Source organism: Prionailurus bengalensis, chromosome C1 (assembly GCF_016509475.1).
Source record: "Prionailurus bengalensis isolate Pbe53 chromosome C1, Fcat_Pben_1.1_paternal_pri, whole genome shotgun sequence".
In the NCBI taxonomy this organism is placed as follows: Eukaryota; Metazoa; Chordata; class Mammalia; order Carnivora; family Felidae; genus Prionailurus; species Prionailurus bengalensis.
Window position 1 is genome coordinate 183,291,426 of NC_057345.1, and position 18,079 is coordinate 183,309,504.

The following is an 18,079-nucleotide window of genomic DNA, read 5'->3' on the forward strand; positions in this document are numbered from 1 at the left end:
TTCCTACATATTCTTTTCTTTTTACTTGCCAAGGCTTTTTAAAATTAAGGTATAGTTGGCATACAATATTAGTTTCGAGTATAAACATAATTACTCAGTATTTGTGTTTACTGTAAAATAATCACAGTAAGTCCAGTTAAGATCTATCATCATACATAAGTAAAATTTTCTTGTAAGGAAAATTTTAAGATTTAGTAATTTTTAAATATGTAGTACAGTACTATTAACTATAGTAAAATACTGTGTATTACAACCCCATGGCTTATTTATAACTAGAAGTTTGCACTTTTTGACTCCTTTCACCCATTTCTCCCACTTTCCCATCCCCAGCCTCTGGCAACCACTAATCTGCTCACCACCAATCTATGAGTTTAGTTTTAGACTGCACATTTAAGTGAGACCGTATTGTACGTCTTTTTCTGACCTATTTCACTTAGCATAATGTCCTCAAGGTCAATCCATATTGTTACAAATGGCAAGGTATCATTTTTTTTGGCTGAATAATATTCCCCTCTACATATATATCATGTCTTCTTTATTGGTATGTCAATGGACATTCAGGTTTGTTTCTATATCTTAGTTATTGTAAATAATGCTTCAATAAACACGGGGGTGCATGTATCTTTTCTAGTGTTTTTGTTTTCTTCAGATAATACCCAGAAGTGGAATTGTTGGATCATGTCATATTCTATTTTTTATTTTTTGAGGAACCTCTATACTGTTTTCCATAGTGGCTGCACCAATCTACATTCCCACCAACAGCGTACAACAGTTCCTTTTTTTTTTCACACCCTTGCCAGCAATTGTTATCTTTTGTCTGTTATCTTTTGTCTTTTTTTAAGGTCAATTTATTTAAAGAGAGTGTGTGTATGAGTAGGGGAGGTGCAGAGAGAGATTCCCAAGCAGGTTCTGCACTGTCCAAAGTAGGGTCAATCTCAGGAACTGAACCTTGAGATACTAACCTGAGCAGAAATCAAGAGTCACACTTGACTGAGCCACCTAGACGTCCCTCTTTTGCCTTTTTTGTTACTAGCCATTTTGTTAGGTGTGAGAGGATATTTCATTGCGGTTTTGATTTGCATTTTACTGATGATTAATGATGTCGACCATCTTCTCATGAACCTGTTAGGTATATGTACATCTTTGGAAAAATGTCTATTCATATCCTTTGACTATTTTCAAATTATATAGTTTGTGTTTTTGCTATTGAATTAATTGTAGGAGTCCTTTACATATTTTAGATGTTAACCCCTTATCAGATATGATTTGCAAGTATTTTCTCCCACTAAGTAAGCTGCTTTTACATTTTGTTGATGGTTTCCTCTGCTGTATAGCACGTTTCAGTTTGATGTAGCCCCACTTGTTGTTTATTTTTGCTTTTGCTGCCTTTTTCTCGCCAAAAAAATCATTGCCAAGACTGATTTAAAGGGCTTACCATCTATGTTTTCTTCTATGAATTTTTTATTTCAGGTCTTACATTCACGTCTTTAATCCATTTTGAGTTAATTATTGTGTATGGTATAAGACAGTGGTCCAGCTTCATTATTTCCTATATGGTCATTCAGTCTTCCCAACACTATTTATTGAATAGAACGTCCTTTCTCCACTGCATATTCTTGGCTTTTTGTCATAAATTATTTGGTCATAGATGTTTGGGTGTATTTCTGGGCGCTCTATTCTGTTCCATTGATTCATATGTCTGTTTTTATGGCAATACCATTCTGATGTGATTACTATAGCTTTGCAATATAGTTTGAAAACATGGAGCAGGATGCCTCCAGCTTTGTTCTTTTTCAAGATTGCTTTGTGTCTTTTGTGGGTGCATACAAATTTTAAGACTGTGTATTTCTGTGAAAAATGCCATTGAAATTTTGATAGGGATTACATTGAATCTGTAGATTGCTTTGGGTATTAGGAATACTTTAACAATATTAATTTTCCAATCCATAAAGTATCTTTCCATTCATTTGTGTCTTCAATTTCCTTCATCAATGTCTTAGAGTTTTCAGCATGCAAATATTTTACCTCATTGTTTGAATTTATTTTTATATATTTTATTCTTTTTTGATGCAACTATAAATAGGATTGTTTTTTTAATTTCTCTGGTAATTGATTCTCCTATATTTATAATCAATTGTTCAATTCATCTTCACTATTGAATATTCTCATTATCATCATTTTATGGGTAAGAAAGCTGATGCTTCTAGAGAGTAAGTAACTTGCCCAAGTCCTACATCTGGTAAGGGAAGGATCTGGCATTCATTCATTCACTTATTGATTGAAGAGAGAGAAAGTAGGAGGAGGAGCAGAGAGATGAGGAGAGAGAGAGAATCTCAAGCAAGCTCTATCCTCAGCAGGGAGCCCCACACAGAGCTCAATCCCATGACCATGAGATCATGACCTGAGCCAAAATCAAGAGTCAGATGCTTAACCAACTGAGTTACCCAGGCACCCTAGGATCTGGTATTTGAAATGATTCCACACTGAGCTCCTACCCACTACTTCTCCTATGGTTTTCCCGGGTTCTTATTCTTGTATCTTTTCTCCTCCCACTCCATACCTACAAGCCTTTCACAAAAGTGAATCTGCTAAGAACTTTTGAGTCTGTATCTCCAGACATCCTCAGCTCCTTCTTCCCACTCTCAACAGGTTTAACTTTGTCCACTGTACTAACTGTCCTTATTCCTCCTGCATTCTCAGCTGTGCTGCCATGACCACCCACCTGGGTATCCTGATAAAAGCCTTCCTTCCAGATGTTTCTGGAGCCTTCTACTGACCAACAAGAGCAAACTTTAATGATGAAATCAAAATAAAAGTCTGAGTTTTTACATTGTTTAGATGTGTCAAAAATCTGAAATTACAATTTTAAACTGTCTAGTTTGGACATTTTACAGATTCTGTGAGCATAATGGCTTATTTAAAATGAGTCATTTTTATAATTACTCAATTTGTGAGCATCCATATATGTGTGTGTGTGTGTATATATATATATATATATATATATATATATATATATATATATATACTGTATTTATATGTAACTATAAATTTGGGTATAGAGTTGGGTATAGATAAAGATATAGTTTTTTGTTTGGATGATATATAGTTTCGTCTCCCTTAACCCTCAGCCTGGAGAATGCTTCTTTGGGTAGAGTCAGCCATCAACAAAAAATATTTTTCTTTTAATGTTTATTTTTTATTTTTGAGAGAGACATAGAGCATGAGCGGGGAGGGGCAGAGAAAGAGGGAGACACAGAATCCGAAGCAGGCTCCAGGCTCTGAGCTGTCAACACAGAGCCCGACGCAGGGCTCGAACTTACGAACCAAGAGATCATGACATGCGTCGAAGGCAGAGGCTCAACCGACTGAGCCACCCGGGCGCCCCAACAAAAAATCTTCTACTACTATTTCCCATATGAGCAAGTAAGCACAAATTAAAAAGCTATGAGCTGAAATTGCTGTGTAATAACATTCAGTGATTTCACTTACTTGCCAATAGTACCTAAGTTGACTTAACCACTCGAAGTCACTGTCATCGCTAACTTGTTTTTTAACAAGTGATGTGAGGACATCTCTAGCATGGACATCCAGCACCACAAGAGCTCCCAGAGTAACACGATTCTGCTTGGACAATTTGCCACGGACCAAAGTGACAATGTCATCAATTTGCATGTTACATTTTTCCAAGTACTGCTCAAGAGCCTGAAAGAAAAGAAGATATAATTAACGTGATCAGAATTTTTCTGAACAAAACCATTTCAAGCTAGCATATATACAGAGTGTTTGCCACATTTTCCCCCATTTGACACCATTTAAAAATAATCAAGTTTTCTTACTACAAAAGTATTAGGTGAATGAGGCCAACCTGGCCAGATAGAGAAGAATATGTGGTTTGTGTCTACTCAACATCCTTTCCACTCCTATCTCCACTCCTTCTGTATGCTCTGTGGTTCTGGTGAGCTGTCCATCACCTTGCCCTATCCCAACGGCGGCAAGGAGGGGGATGTGTGACCCAGCCAGGGCCAATCAGAGTTCTTCCCAGGAAATGCTACACACAGAGAAAAAAGTGATTTTCTTTAGGTTTGGGGGACTCTGAGTACGCCAATCTGAAGCTACTGCAAGCCTTCATTCACTTGGCGGAACAAGCCTGCCAGAGACCAGCAGAGAGGAAAGGCAAAGGAAGAGATGCTGCAGTAGCAATGATGCTCTGAGACCCCAATTCCGACCCCTCTTCCTTGAATCCCAAAGTCCTTTTAGTCCTGTTGTGTAAGCTTTCTGAGCTGGACGTGTGCCACTTGAAAAGTAAAGATCTTAATAAACAAAACATCTCCCATTTTAGTTTATGGTGAGCAATGCCAGTTCTGAGTACCAGGCTCTCTTTTGGTGGGTAAATCTAATTAGTAAGTTAAAAAAGAGAAGAGGGTTTATGATGAAGATCAAATTAGAATCAGTGAAAACCGCTATGCTTAAGGGAGTGTCAACACGCTCCAGAAGGCTGGTGTGCTTTCTTTCTCCACTCTAATAACATTTAATGAACATTGGGCACCGACCAGTGTATTTCATTCCTTCAGGACGAGGTAAGTGGTAGTGATGTAACTAAAAATGAGCATTTTCAAGAATGAGAACAAGTTTAAAGGGCAGGGTTGGAGACCGCACACTGTTTCTCTGAGGGGCACTTTTCTTCCTTGAAACATTTCATCTTTATTTTTAAGGAGGTCAGTCTTTCAAAGGTTTGAAGTGCTTGAATACTATTGCCTTCATATTATTTACATGATCGATTGCTATTAATTCTCTTCATAAGCAGTGAAAGATAAACTTCTGTCCGAGCCATTTTTAAATGGCCATAAGTGTTGGGGCGCCTGGGCGGCTCAGTCGGTTGGGCGACCGACTTCACCTCGGGTCATGATCTCATGGTTCGTGGGTTCGAGCCCCGCATCAGGCTCCATGCTGGCAGCTCAGAGCCTGGAGCCTGCTTTCGATTCTGTGTCTCCCTCTCTCTGCACCTCCCCTGCTTGTGCTCAGTCTCTCTCTGACTCTCAAAAACTAAATAAATGTTAAAAAAATTTTTTTTAATAAATAAAAATAAATAGCCATAAGTGTTTAAATTCTTGGAGCCAACTAGTGAAAATATGTTAAGATGCCAGTGAGTGCATCTTAGTTTTCTCATCAGTAAAAGTGGGGTCTCTGAGAGCCTTACCAGTTCTCACACTCTATAGTTCAACACAAAACATAAAATAAAAATTTCATCTTTCAATCTGACAGCACAAATTATATGTCCATAAGAATTTAGTACTACATACACTAGCAGAATGTATTTTCCTATACTAGGAAAACAGATCTGGAACTAAAATTTAACTTCAAACTGCAACAAACTGAGTTCTTTAGGAAAAAATTTATATGAATCAATGAGAATTCAGATTAGATAGAAAAAAAAAATCACGGTATCGATAGCATTTTTGTTACATTTTCTTCCTTGTAAACCATTCTGTATAGTGAGCTAATGAATCTAAAGGTAGCAACTATTCTATTCTGTCAAAATAAACCCTAGCTGAAATCAAATATTTTTATCATACCTAGATCCTTCTACATATGCAATGATACAGTGACTCAAAATCGCATCAGTATCTGCAATACCCCGAGCTCTGTGACAGCGGCGATTCTTTCATTCATTTTACAGCCCCTATAATGCCTCATGCAGACGGGTTGCACAATCAACATTCACTTAATAAATTGAACAGGTCCTCTGGGAGTGTGACAGGATAACACAGGGCTATTATAACATCAAGTTCTAGACAACTTGGGATGTTTGCAGACAATGGAAGTGTCCAGTCTTCTATGAGGCTGCCAAGAGTCTCTAACTGTTCAACCAAAGTGATCAGTTTCAAATGTTTACCACACAGTAATCAGGAGGAAAAATTATCAACACATATAATACTAAAACATATGCTAGCCTCCCATGATAGACCTACACATTAAATTTTTAAAAATCAGTACTAATACTATAGAATACTAAATCATAGAGTACTATAATTACTTTCATAATTATAGAATACTAAAACATGTGCCAGCCCCTCCGGATGCTACTACAGAACTTGAATGGACTGAACATGGATGAAATACAGACAGGGACGAGGTGCACAGATAGCAGATCACGGGCAGAAAGAAGCAGGGTAATCATAAGCAGATGAAAAAGAATTAATTTTTAAGGACACATATAAAGCCTAGTTTCATATCATGAAACTTAGCTATGAAAGCACCATAAAATGCAACAGACAAGGGCAGTCTGGCAAGCAACAATAACCGAGGTGTAACTTGTTAATCTTGCTAAGCTGCAGCTCTAGAGAACCTTGAGTCTATGAAGCTCAATCACTCTCAAGTAGCATAGGTTCTCATTCTGGCTTTCTCTGTGAATGGCTCCATATCTGTGCCATGTAACATAAGTAGGAAAAAAAGCTGAATCAACTGATAAATGAGTAAACAAGCAACTCAATTTCAGTATCAGTGCATACTGCTGTAAACAAAACCAACAACAAACCCTATTTGCATCTGTATGCAATATGGTAATTATAGGCAGATCGTTTTGAGCAGATGACGCATTGAAATGGGAGTGACCTAAATGGCAAGTCCCTTTAGATTCAAAGTATGCTTGGGAGATAAGTAGAAACTGTAGTTTACACTTTAATGCTCCATATCAATTCCCACTGTTGCAGCCTGCTTGGAGTAAGATCAAAGAAAAATATGGATTTGGCAGAGGGGTAGAGGTTTGATAAACACCACATTTAAACTGAAGAAATTTGAAGATGCCTACAAGTTTGTCTAATCTGCTCACATTTGCTTCTTCGTTCCTTGCAGACTAAGTCCCCACAGTGGCGAGTGATAAAGTTGGTATTGTGGTTTGGGGGCTGGCCAGCAGGCAAGGAGGGAGATCCAGGAGGCTACATGTTGCCCCACCACGCTACATTGGTGATGGAGGAATCTCTCTGTGTGGGGAGGTTAATGAGTTGTGGCTTAAAAGAAAAAGAGAAAACGAATTCTCTAAGTCCACTGGGAGAGAAGAAGGAGGAGGAGGAGGAGGAGGAGGAGGAGGAGGAGGAGGAGAAGAAGAAGAAGAAGAAGAAGAAGAAGAAGAAGAAGAAGAAGAAGAAGAAGAAAGCACATGCAGCTAGAAACTGAGGCCCCAGAAGTAACTCCAAGGGCTTATGGTTGTTAGGGAACCCCCCCTTCCCCAGGGTCTTGTGTTCCATGAAGACAGTTCTTCCAGGGGCGCCTGGGTGGCGCAGTCGGTTAAGCATCCGACTTCAGCCAGGTCACGATCTCGCGGTCCGTGGGTTCGAGCCCCGCGTCGGGCTCTGGGCTGACAGCTCAGAGCCTGGAGCCTGTTTCCGATTCTGTGTCTCCTTCTCTCTCTGCCCCTCCCCCATTCATGCTCTGTCTCTCTCTGTCCCAAAAATAAATAAAAAAACGTTGAAAAAAAAAAATTAAAAAAAAAATAAAGACAGTTCTTCCAGAAAACCTTGACTTCCTACCCTATGCCCTCATCCCTTCCCACAGGAAATAAATAAGTGACCTGTTGTTAAGTTTGACAAAGCTAAGTATGTGTTACTCAGCTCCATCCTCTATGGGATCCGCCTGCTTACAGAGAACATTAGTTTCTCAAACCTCAGCACTACCAGTGTTCAACGGTACATTAGAGTTAAAGACAATAATACCAAACTCCATGTCAAAATATATTTGAGGGGCACCTGGATGGCTCAGTTGGTTAAGTGTCCAACTCTTGGTTTCAGTTAGGTCATGATCTCACAGTTTCGTGAGTTCGAGCCCCACATCTGGCTCTGCACTGCCGGCATGTAGCCTGCTTGGGATTCTTTCTTTCTCTCTCTCCTCCCTCCCCTTCCCCCCACTCAACTGTCTCTGTCTCTCTCAAAATAAATAAACTTAATTTTATATATATATATATATATATGTGTGTGTGTGTGTGTGTGTGTACATATATATATATTTGAAATTATATACATTTGTAATATATACTTGAATTATATATTTGAAATTATATATGATATATATATATATATATATATGTGTGTGTGTGTGTGTGTGTGTGTGTATTTGAAATTCATGGTTCTAAACAAAAGATCCACAACTACTACATTGTAACTGGTCCATCAGTCAACTGAAAGTTGACCTGCTTGAAATCCTATAAATGTAGTTTCTGTTGTTAATTACTAACAGCAAATTAATATTATTATGCTAACATACCTAATAGAATACTTAAAAGTAAGCATTCAAAGTATCAATAATTACTGGGTGCCTGGGTGGCTTAGTCAGTCAAGTGTCTGACTCTTGATTTTGGCTCAGGTCATGATCTCACAGTTTGTGAGACTGAGCCCTGCCTCAGGCTCTGAGCTCTCAGCTTAGATTCTCTCTCACTCTCTCTCTGCCCCTCTCTTTCCCACTCTGTCTCAAAATAAATAAACTTTAGAAAAAATCAATAATCATTATACAAAATCAATACATTAAGAATAACAATGAAAATAGTAAAGTAAGCTAACCGATACCTTGTCTTCCTACTTCCTCTTTTACTCAAGGTATGAAAGAGGATTATGCTATTTTCCTCCTAATCTTTCTGAGTTTAGGAAGCTTAGTTCTATTACAATTCTATGTTTAAAGGTATAAAAACGTATCTAGTAACAAGATTGAGGTTCAAGTACCCTTGACTTTTTGAGAGGATTGTCTTTATTTTGTTTTTTTAATTAGTATATTCCAGCAATAGTACCTGTTTAAAAACTGCTGAAAAACCTGGGGCAGGGCGGTAATGAAGCTTACCTCTTGTCCCTTTGAAATAGCTGTTTGTACTTCTGTTGTCCAGAAGGTTTGAGATACACAAAGCACTGTCTGTCCAGGCCACTCCCTCACCCAGTTAATTCGCATGTTTTGTGTATAGGCAGAAATTGCATCTTTAATTACCTAATTGGAAAAAAAATGCTAAAGATAGTTTCACAGTTTACTTAAACAAGCTATACAATGAGTACCTAAACTCCTAAACAGATTAACTTACACTATTTAACTTTTTACAACATCTTAGCCAATTATGAAGACTCAAAGCATGTCATTAGACTATTTAAATTCAAGTTTATTCATATACCTATGAGCAAAAGCATACATTACACAGCATTTTATTTTGCTGATACATGATCAGTTTGTGTGAACCCACATTATATCGAATATTCGTGAGACCAGTCGTAGCCAAAGATATCCTAGATACATTTGGGTTGAACAAGCCCAAGCAATTTTATTGCAAGATTTAAAGTTAAGTAATTCCAAATTCATAGACAATAATTTTCTTTGAACTTGATCAGATCCCCACTCACCCAGGGGCACATGTATGTGTACAAGCACTCTCAGGCAAACCACACCACTTCTCTAAAGTTCCTTCTGTGTTTCTGGATCTAACTTCCTCTCAATCTATAGTTAGATGCCCAAGGCAATGATGACAAGCAAGGGGGTATAACTGATTTATGGAGAGTTAAGAATCAGGAAAGTCAGAAAGTCTTATTTACATTCTTTGCAACATGATTTAAGTCTAATTCATGTACTTCTCCTCCATATGTTTTCCGTGGATTGACATATCCAGTTTTTCTACCAGCCATCAGTGAGAAACAATCTAATCTTTTATATCTATCAACCTGAAATGGTCATGTTGTCTATGAGGTGATACCCACTTTAATGTTTGGTTTCAGAAAAGACGGTCAAAATTAGATTTTTCTGAGAAATATATAAGGATGTATGAACCTTTCTAGACTTCTAGTCTGGCTAGGGTATTTATGGAGCTGAACAGAGATAAAGGGCAGTGGTGGCTATTGATAGCAAAGAAAGTTTCTAAGGCCAGAAGGAGCCACAGAAAGGGCAGGTGAAAATGAGCAACTGAGAGACGGCAGAAACATAGAAACTAGAAGGTACAGTACAGAAATGTCAAAAATGGAATAAATATGTGCTCTAGAAGGACAACACGGAGAGAACAAGAGGAAGACTTAAAATCTAAATCACAATTGCTACATAGTTGGATGAGGAGAAACAATTACGAAAAGTTCTGCAATATTGGATATAAAATGTATCTATGTGTGCCAGATATATATACACATATATAAGTACATGCATATTTTGGAAGTAACATACACGTGATAATCTAGTAACATAAGGGGTACAAGTGCCAAGAACATGACTTTTTTTATTATCGGTAAGTGACCTAAAATTTACTTAATTTAAGCATGCAATGGTCTTGCTAGCATGGGACTACATACAGTAGAAACATAGTAACACACATCTCTATTTGTATTACTTTATATTGCATTCGATTGCGCATTTCAGAAACACAAACTTACACAAGAACGTTTGGGGATGATGTTTTCCTGGCCACCCCATCTAAGTGCTCTGAAATGGCAACCAAAATACCTTCTCTAAGCACTCTGACAAACAAAATGAAAAGAATAGTTGTAACAGTATTGGATATGTCTAAAACAATGAGTTATCACTGTATACAACAATTACCAAACCATACAACCAAGGCTGGTAAATAGTGGTCAAAGTGGAATTCATTTACATTACTTACAGCTGCATAAATAAAATAAACCTTATTTGTCAATATGCACCAAGGCCTATGAAACCTTGTCTCTTTAAATGTTAATTTCTTTTTTTAACATTTATTCATTTTTTGAGAGACAGAGACAGAGAGAGAGAAAGAGAGAGAGAGAGAGAGAGAGAGAGAGAGAGCATGAGTGGGGGAGGGGCAGAGAGAGAGAGGGTCATTTTTTGAGAGACAGAGACAGAGAGAGAGAGAGAGAGAGAGAGAGCGCATGAGTGGGGAGGGGCAGAGAGAGAGAGGGAGACACAGAATCTGAAGCAGGCTCCAGGCTTCCAGCTGTCAGCACAGAGCCTGACGTGGGGCTCAAACCCACAAACTGTGAGATAATGACCTGAGGCGAAGTTGGATGGTTAACAAACTGAGCCACTCAGGCGTCCCGAAACCTCGTCTCTTTAACCTAGTGGTCCTACATATGAGAACTTATCATGAGAAAGAATTCATTCAAAGAAACCAACTATATCCATAAGGACATTCACTCTAATTTAATCCACAATAGGGAGAAATGAAAAACTCCAAATGACTTTACATCTATTGAAAAACTATTATGCATGCAGATATTAAAACTATATTTAAGAAGAGGAAGCAACATTAAGGCACATTATATGCATTAAACACTTGGATTCCAATGAATTTTTTTCAACAATGTGTGAGAGAATCTGAAAAATTAATGAAAACTGTTGTTATTTGGAACATGATGCCATATTCCTTCTCAATCCTGCTCTCATGATCCCCAATTCAATCATGATTTTTATTCTTATGAGCAACTTGAATGCTAAGTCCATAGTAGAGTAAAAGATGAATTTAACTGCTCAATTAATCTGTATTTGTTTCCATGACTTGAAAATTTCTACTAATAAAAATAATTACAAATGATTGAGTTGATGTTTTAGGAGATGTGGAAAATATGAAGTTATTAATTATAAGAAGTATTTGTGATTTTCTAACATTTTGGTACATATTTTTTATATACATAGGACAAAAAGGCTCACCTCAGAAACGTATATATCAAGGAGAATAATGTAAAACTATAGAGAAATGGATGCAAGGCAACTAAATACAGACTCTGTAGACCAAGGTGTATTTAATTAATGATCAAAGAAATAACTTGTAGCTGCAAGAAACAGGATTTATTACTAAAACCCAAGAAACCCAAGTTTCTGTAGTATGGATGCTATTTTGTCCCACTTTTCAAGTGGGTCCCTATGAAATTAATTTCATAGATTTTGTCTTTGAGCTATATATTACAATTTAATTGGTAATTCAGGACTCAATTTCTATCTAAAAACAGTGCATTTATTAACCAGACATTTTTACTGTAATCACTGCCCCCAATGTGGGGCTCAAACTCATAACCCTAACATCATGAGTTGCATGCTCTGCCTACTGAGTCAGCCAGGTGCCCCTATGATACATTAATATTCCATATCTTTACTAGAAATAATAATAAATATAGCTGAGTACCTTGTGGATGGACTTAATCATAACTCTCTCCAATTCAACCAACCACTTCTCCACTTGACCTCTGGCTTTGGCTGTTGAAATGGTCTCTGTGAGTTCCACCAACTCTCCTTCACTACTCTTCATGTGAGTAATATCAAGAGTTTCTGTAAATTCTACCTTTGCAATTCCTTCAAAACATTTCTTCAAGTGAGGTTGCACCCTGTCAGGGGAAAAAATGTTCGAGAGAATTAATCAGATTAAAGCAGTTCCTTAACATCAGTGTTCTTTGTGTACCAATCTTTACTCACAATTTATAAATGTGCATCACGTGTCAGGCCCCTGCTAGATGCTGCTGGAGATGAAAGGCTGAGGGAAAAAGACACAGTCCCTGTCTGTATGGATTATACAGTCCAGTAGGAGGTCATCATTAATTGAATAATCACAAAAAGATCTGTAAAACTACAATTATAATAAGAGCTACAGAGGAGACACCCACGAGGCTTTGTTTCCAACCCAATAAACTGAAAGATGTTAAAAGCAACATAAGGAACAAACCAATCTTGACTAACAGATAATACACTAATTGGAAGAATCTTCAAATGCACAAAACTAGCTTTTTCAACTGGGATCTTCAGAGACTGCTCACAAATTATGAACTAGGTTTAGCACTTTAAGTACTTTACAGTTTACTAAATCAATAGCTTTGAACGTATCCAACTGTAATCATTGTAACATAGATGGAAGTGACTAAACCCCTCATTCTGGGCACATTACTAATAACCAAATGAACTCATCTTTCAATAGGCAATAAAGAATCAGAATATAAAAATTCAGATAGAAATCTGAGCCTACAGGAGGAAGTCAAACTTTCACTCTTCATAGATGACATGATACTCTATATGGAAAACCCAAAATATTCTACCCAAAAGCTGCTAGAACTGATCCATGAATTCAGCAAAGTGGCAGGATACAAAATCAATGCACAGAACTTGGTTGCATTCCTATACACAAACAATGAAGCAAGAGAAAAAGAAATCGATCCCATTTACAATTGCACCAAAAACCATAAAATACCTGGGAATAAATTTAACCAAAGAAGTGAAAAATCTATACACTGAAAACTATAGAAAGCTTATGAAAGAAATTGAAGAAAACACAAAAAAATGGAAAAAGATTCCATGCTCCTGGATAGAAAGAACAAATATTGTTAAAATGTCAATACTACTCAAAGCAATCTACATATTCAATGCAATCCCTAGCAAAATAACACCAGCATTCTTCACAGAGCTAGAACAAATAATCCTAAAATATGGAACCAGAAAACACCCTGAATAGCCAAAGCAATCTTGAAAAAGAAAACCAAAGCAGGAGGCATCACAATTCTGGACTTCAAGCTGTACTACAAAGCTGTAATCATCAAGACAGTATGGTACTGGCACAAGAACAGACACTCAGATCAATGGAACAGAATAGAGAACCCAGAAATGCACCCACAAACGTATGGCCAACTAATCTTGGACAAAGCAGGAAAGAATATTCAATGGAATAAAGACAGTCTCTTCAGCAAGTGGTGCTGGGAAAACTGGACAGCACAGGCAGAAAAATGATCCTGGACCACTTTCTTACACCACACACAAAAATAAACTCAAAATGGATGAAAGACCTCAATGTAAGACAGGAAGCCATCAAAATCCTCGAGGAGAGGGGCGCCTGGGTGGCGCAGTCGGTTAAGCGTCCGACTTCAGCCAGGTCACGATCTCGTGGTCCGTGAATTCGAGCCCCGCGTCAGGCTCTGGGCTGATGGCTTAGAGCCTGGAGCCTGTTTCCGATTCTGTGTCTCCCTCTCTCTCTGCCCCTCCCCCATTCATGCTCTGTCTCTCTCTGTCCCAAAAATAAATAAACATTGAAAAAAAAATTAAAAAAAAAAATCCTCGAGGAGAAAGCAAGCAAAAACCTCTTTGACCTTGGCCGCAGCAATTTCTTATTCAACACGTCTCCGGAGGCCAGGGAAACAAAAGCAAAAATGAACTATTGGGACCTCATCAAAATAAAAAGCTCTGCAAAGCAAAGGAAACAATCAACAAAACTAAAAGGCAACCGATGGAATGGGAGAAGATATTTATTTACAGATGACATATCAGATAAAGGGTTAGTATCCAAAATCTATAAAGAACTTATCAAACTCAACACCCAAAAAAATGAACTGTCCAGTGAAGAAATGGGCAAAAGACATGAATAGACATTTCTCCAAAGAAAACATCCAGATGGCCAACCGACACATGAAAAACTGCTCAACATCACACATCATCAGGGAAATACAAATCAAAACCACCAGGAGATACCACCTCACACCTGTCAGAATGGCTAAGATTAACAACTCAGGCAACAACAGATGTTGGCGAGGATGCAGAGAAAGAGAATCTCTTTTGCATTGCCAGTAAGAATGCAAACTGGTGCAGCCACTCTGGAAAACAATATGGAGTTTCCTCAAAAAATTAAAAATAGAACTACCCTGGGGTACCTGGGTGGCTCAGTCAGTTAAGCAACCGACTTCAGCTCAGGTCATGATCTCACAGTTTGTGAGTTCGAGCCCCATGTCAGGCTCTGCGCTGACAGCTCAGAGCCTGGAGTCCATTTCGGATTCCATGTCTCGCTCTCTCTCTGCCCCTCCCCCACTCACACTCTGTCTCTTTCCTTCAAAAATAAATAAACGTTAAAAAAAAAAAGAAAGAAAGAAAAATAGAACTACCCTATGACCCAGCAATTGCACTACTAGGTATTTATCCAAGGGATACAGGTATACCGTTTCAAAGGGGCACATGCACCCCCATGTTTATAGCAGCACTATCGACAATAGCCAAAGTATGGAAAGAGCCCCAATGTCCATCGATGGATGAATGGATAAAGATGTGGTATGTATGTATGTACGTATGTATGTATGTATGTATGTGTACATATACATACATACAATGGAGTATTACTCGGCAATAAAAAGAATGAAATCTTGCCCTTTGCAACTACATGGATGGAACTAGAGGGTATTCTAAGTGAAAATAGTCAGAGAAAGACAAATATCATATGACTTCACTTATATGAGGAATTTAAGATACAAAACAGATGAACATAAAGGAAGGGAAACAAAAATAATATAAAAACAGGGAGGGGGACAAAACATAAGAGACTCTTAAATACGGAGAACAAACAGAGGGTTGCTGGAGGGGTTGTGGGAGGGGGGATGGGCTAAATGGGTAAGGGGCATTAAGGAATCTACTCCTGAAATCTTTGTTGCACTATATGCTAACTAACTTGGATAAAAATTTAAAAATAAATAAATGAAAGTTAAAAAAAATATATATAAAATAGCAAAAAAAAAAAAAGAAGAAGAAGAAAAGAAATTTGAGCCTAAATTTATCTTTTTGTCTGGATTCCTTGTCTCCTACTTTGAAGGCACAAGACACAAAACTAACAAATTTAATAACTTTCCATTCACTGTCTGCTGTACACCAGACATACACACTTTTCTAAGAAACTGGGCATCCGCATCGGGGAAGAAAAAGAAGTCCAAATTCTCTGCCATCATGGAGCTTATGTTCTGCTAGAGGAAATCAGACAGTAAACAAGTAAGTACATGGTGGAGTGTTCCAGATGCTACCAAAGAGGCCAAAGGAAATAAAAGCGGAGACGATAATCCACTGGCTAGGCAGTGCTGGAAGGGTCGCCATTTTAAATACAGTGGTCAGGGAAAGTCTTCCTGAGGTGCAGACCTTTGAGCATATTTCCACAAAAGTCTAGAAGAGGTAAAAGAAGTCAGAGATATTCAGGTAAGGAACAACTTCCGCAAAGATGGTGGTACACGGATGTAGGGGGCTGCCCCTTTTATAGTGGACTTAGAAGGACAGATAATGGGACACCACCAGCGGGGGTCACTGCAAGCCACTGAGAGCGAGGTGTTCTGAAAAATATGTAGGAGAAAATGGATAAATTAGAAATCCTCCCCAAGGTTTATCACGTTTGGAAAAATCACCTTCAATGACATTACTTATGTCATTTTAAATAAGTACATTGGTTATTGATAATACTGGGAATATTCTGGAACACAATTACATGTGTTTTTATTCTGCCTTATTTTAAAAAGTAAATTTAAGCAGATAAACTTAGCTATGTGCTACGTGTGTAAGTTACTTACCTAGTGGGATCTTTAGTCTCAGACAGTATCTCAAGAAGTTCATCATTAGACAAGAAAAAGAATCTGGGGAAGAAGAGACGTTTCTTTTCCAAATATTCATTAAGTCCTTTAAGAATGAGTTCCAAAAGTTCATTTGATTTTTTCAGCCGTTCCAGCATTCTCTCAATAGTTACAACGTGTAGAACATGTTTATCCTAAAAATAAACACCCAATTGAAAAATATTAGATACTAGCTTTATTTGTATTCTTATTGTATTTGAGATTGCCTGTTTTTAATCAAACAAAGGTCAACCAAAATTTAAAATGAGTATTTTTAAAAGTAGCCTCACAGACTCTAGGTCTAACTAGCCTCTTTAATTAGTAAGAGTCATGTTGACTTGATCCTTAGTGATGTTGCTCACAGTGTCTCATTCTACACTGGAAAGTGTGAGAGACAGAAAATGAGTGTGAGGGGGGAGGGAAGGAAGAGAGGGATGCGGGGGGTGAACGCTCATGCACTGGGATGGGGCAAGAACAGGGAACTCACAGGAAGGATGGGGGAAACAAAATAGTATGAGATGTGTTTGTCTTTTATTCATTGAGAAAAGTATTCTAACATGATAAATCAGCATTACTTCATATATTATTGTTATCGATAATAAACACAATCTCTGTTTTATAACTGTAGATAAAAATATAAGTGTTTGAGGGTGAAGAAAGGAGTTTTCAATAAAAATCTTATACTGCAAAAACTGTATTTGGAACTACAGAGAACTTGCTAAAGGACTTAAGTTTCAGGTATATTCTTCCCGATCACTCTAGAAGCTAAAACTGTGCTACCTCTAAGGCATGGACCTTTGAATATTTTATCACGGAAAAGTGCAACTGTGAGCTGTTTGGTTTGAAGCAATTTAAACACAGTCAAGTATTTAAAAGAGCTTTCTTTTATGCTGTGGGATGCAAGGTAAGAATTGTAACTGAAAGCTGATCTTAAGAACTGATATTTTTAAAAAGTAAATAGTTTATTGATTTATAAAAATAGCCATACAAACAACCACTGGGTTTATGAAAATCTTTAGAAACACATTATTAAAATATGCTCTAGATACAGTTGAAATAAAATTACTTTTCCTTCTTTTTCCTTAACACCTGACTGAGGTCATCCAGGTCTAGTGTTGGCCTTTTAATTCCAAACTCCATGTTCACCACTGACATCAATGACAGAATAGTAAAAGTGCTTTACTAAATAAGCATCAATGTGTTAGAAAGAGGTGCTAGGGGTACCTGCGTGGCTCAGTTGGTTAAGCGTCCAACTTTGGCTCAGGTCATGATCTCATAGTTGTGAGTTCGAGCCCTGCATTGGGCTCTGTGCTGACAGCTCAGAACCTAGAGCTTGCTTTGGATTCTGTGTCTCCCCCCTCTGCCCCTCCCCTGCTTGAACTCTATCTCTCTGTCTCTCTCTCAAAAATAAACATTAAAAAAAATTTTTTTTAAAGAGTACTAAAACACATTAGAGATTTTAATCACCAGACCAAATAATAAACCCGTGAGAACACACTAGTACATTTATTAATACAAGGAACAGGACATTTTAGAATGTATAGATATTAAGAAAATGTTAAAAGATTAAACATGGAATTTCAAGAACTAATTTAGCTTATTTGTAGTACTCAGCCTTGACTAAGAGATCAACCAAAAATATCAGCTGTAAATTGTTCTACACAGAAATTTTCTTCTTCCGCAGGACCCTCTAAAATGTTTTTGTTAATATACTTTGAAAGTAGTTGAAAAGGAAAGATACACTTTTCTGCTTTTTTTAAAAATTTCTTTTTAAT

General features: G+C 37.6%; 1 protein-coding gene across 1 annotated transcript in view; it reads right to left on the minus strand.

Annotated features, from left to right (window-relative positions):
- Positions 1–18,079, minus strand: part of DNAH7 (dynein axonemal heavy chain 7) — a 272,118-nt gene that overhangs the window by 175,245 nt on the left and 78,794 nt on the right. Inside the window, exons 20-23 of the mRNA XM_043577362.1 lie at positions 16,266–16,459; positions 12,101–12,299; positions 8,824–8,964; positions 3,490–3,702 (exon numbers count right to left, since the gene is read on the minus strand). Of these exons, the coding sequence (XP_043433297.1) occupies positions 3,490–3,702; positions 8,824–8,964; positions 12,101–12,299; positions 16,266–16,459 (747 nt within the window). The remainder of the gene's footprint in view (positions 1–3,489; positions 3,703–8,823; positions 8,965–12,100; positions 12,300–16,265; positions 16,460–18,079) is intronic.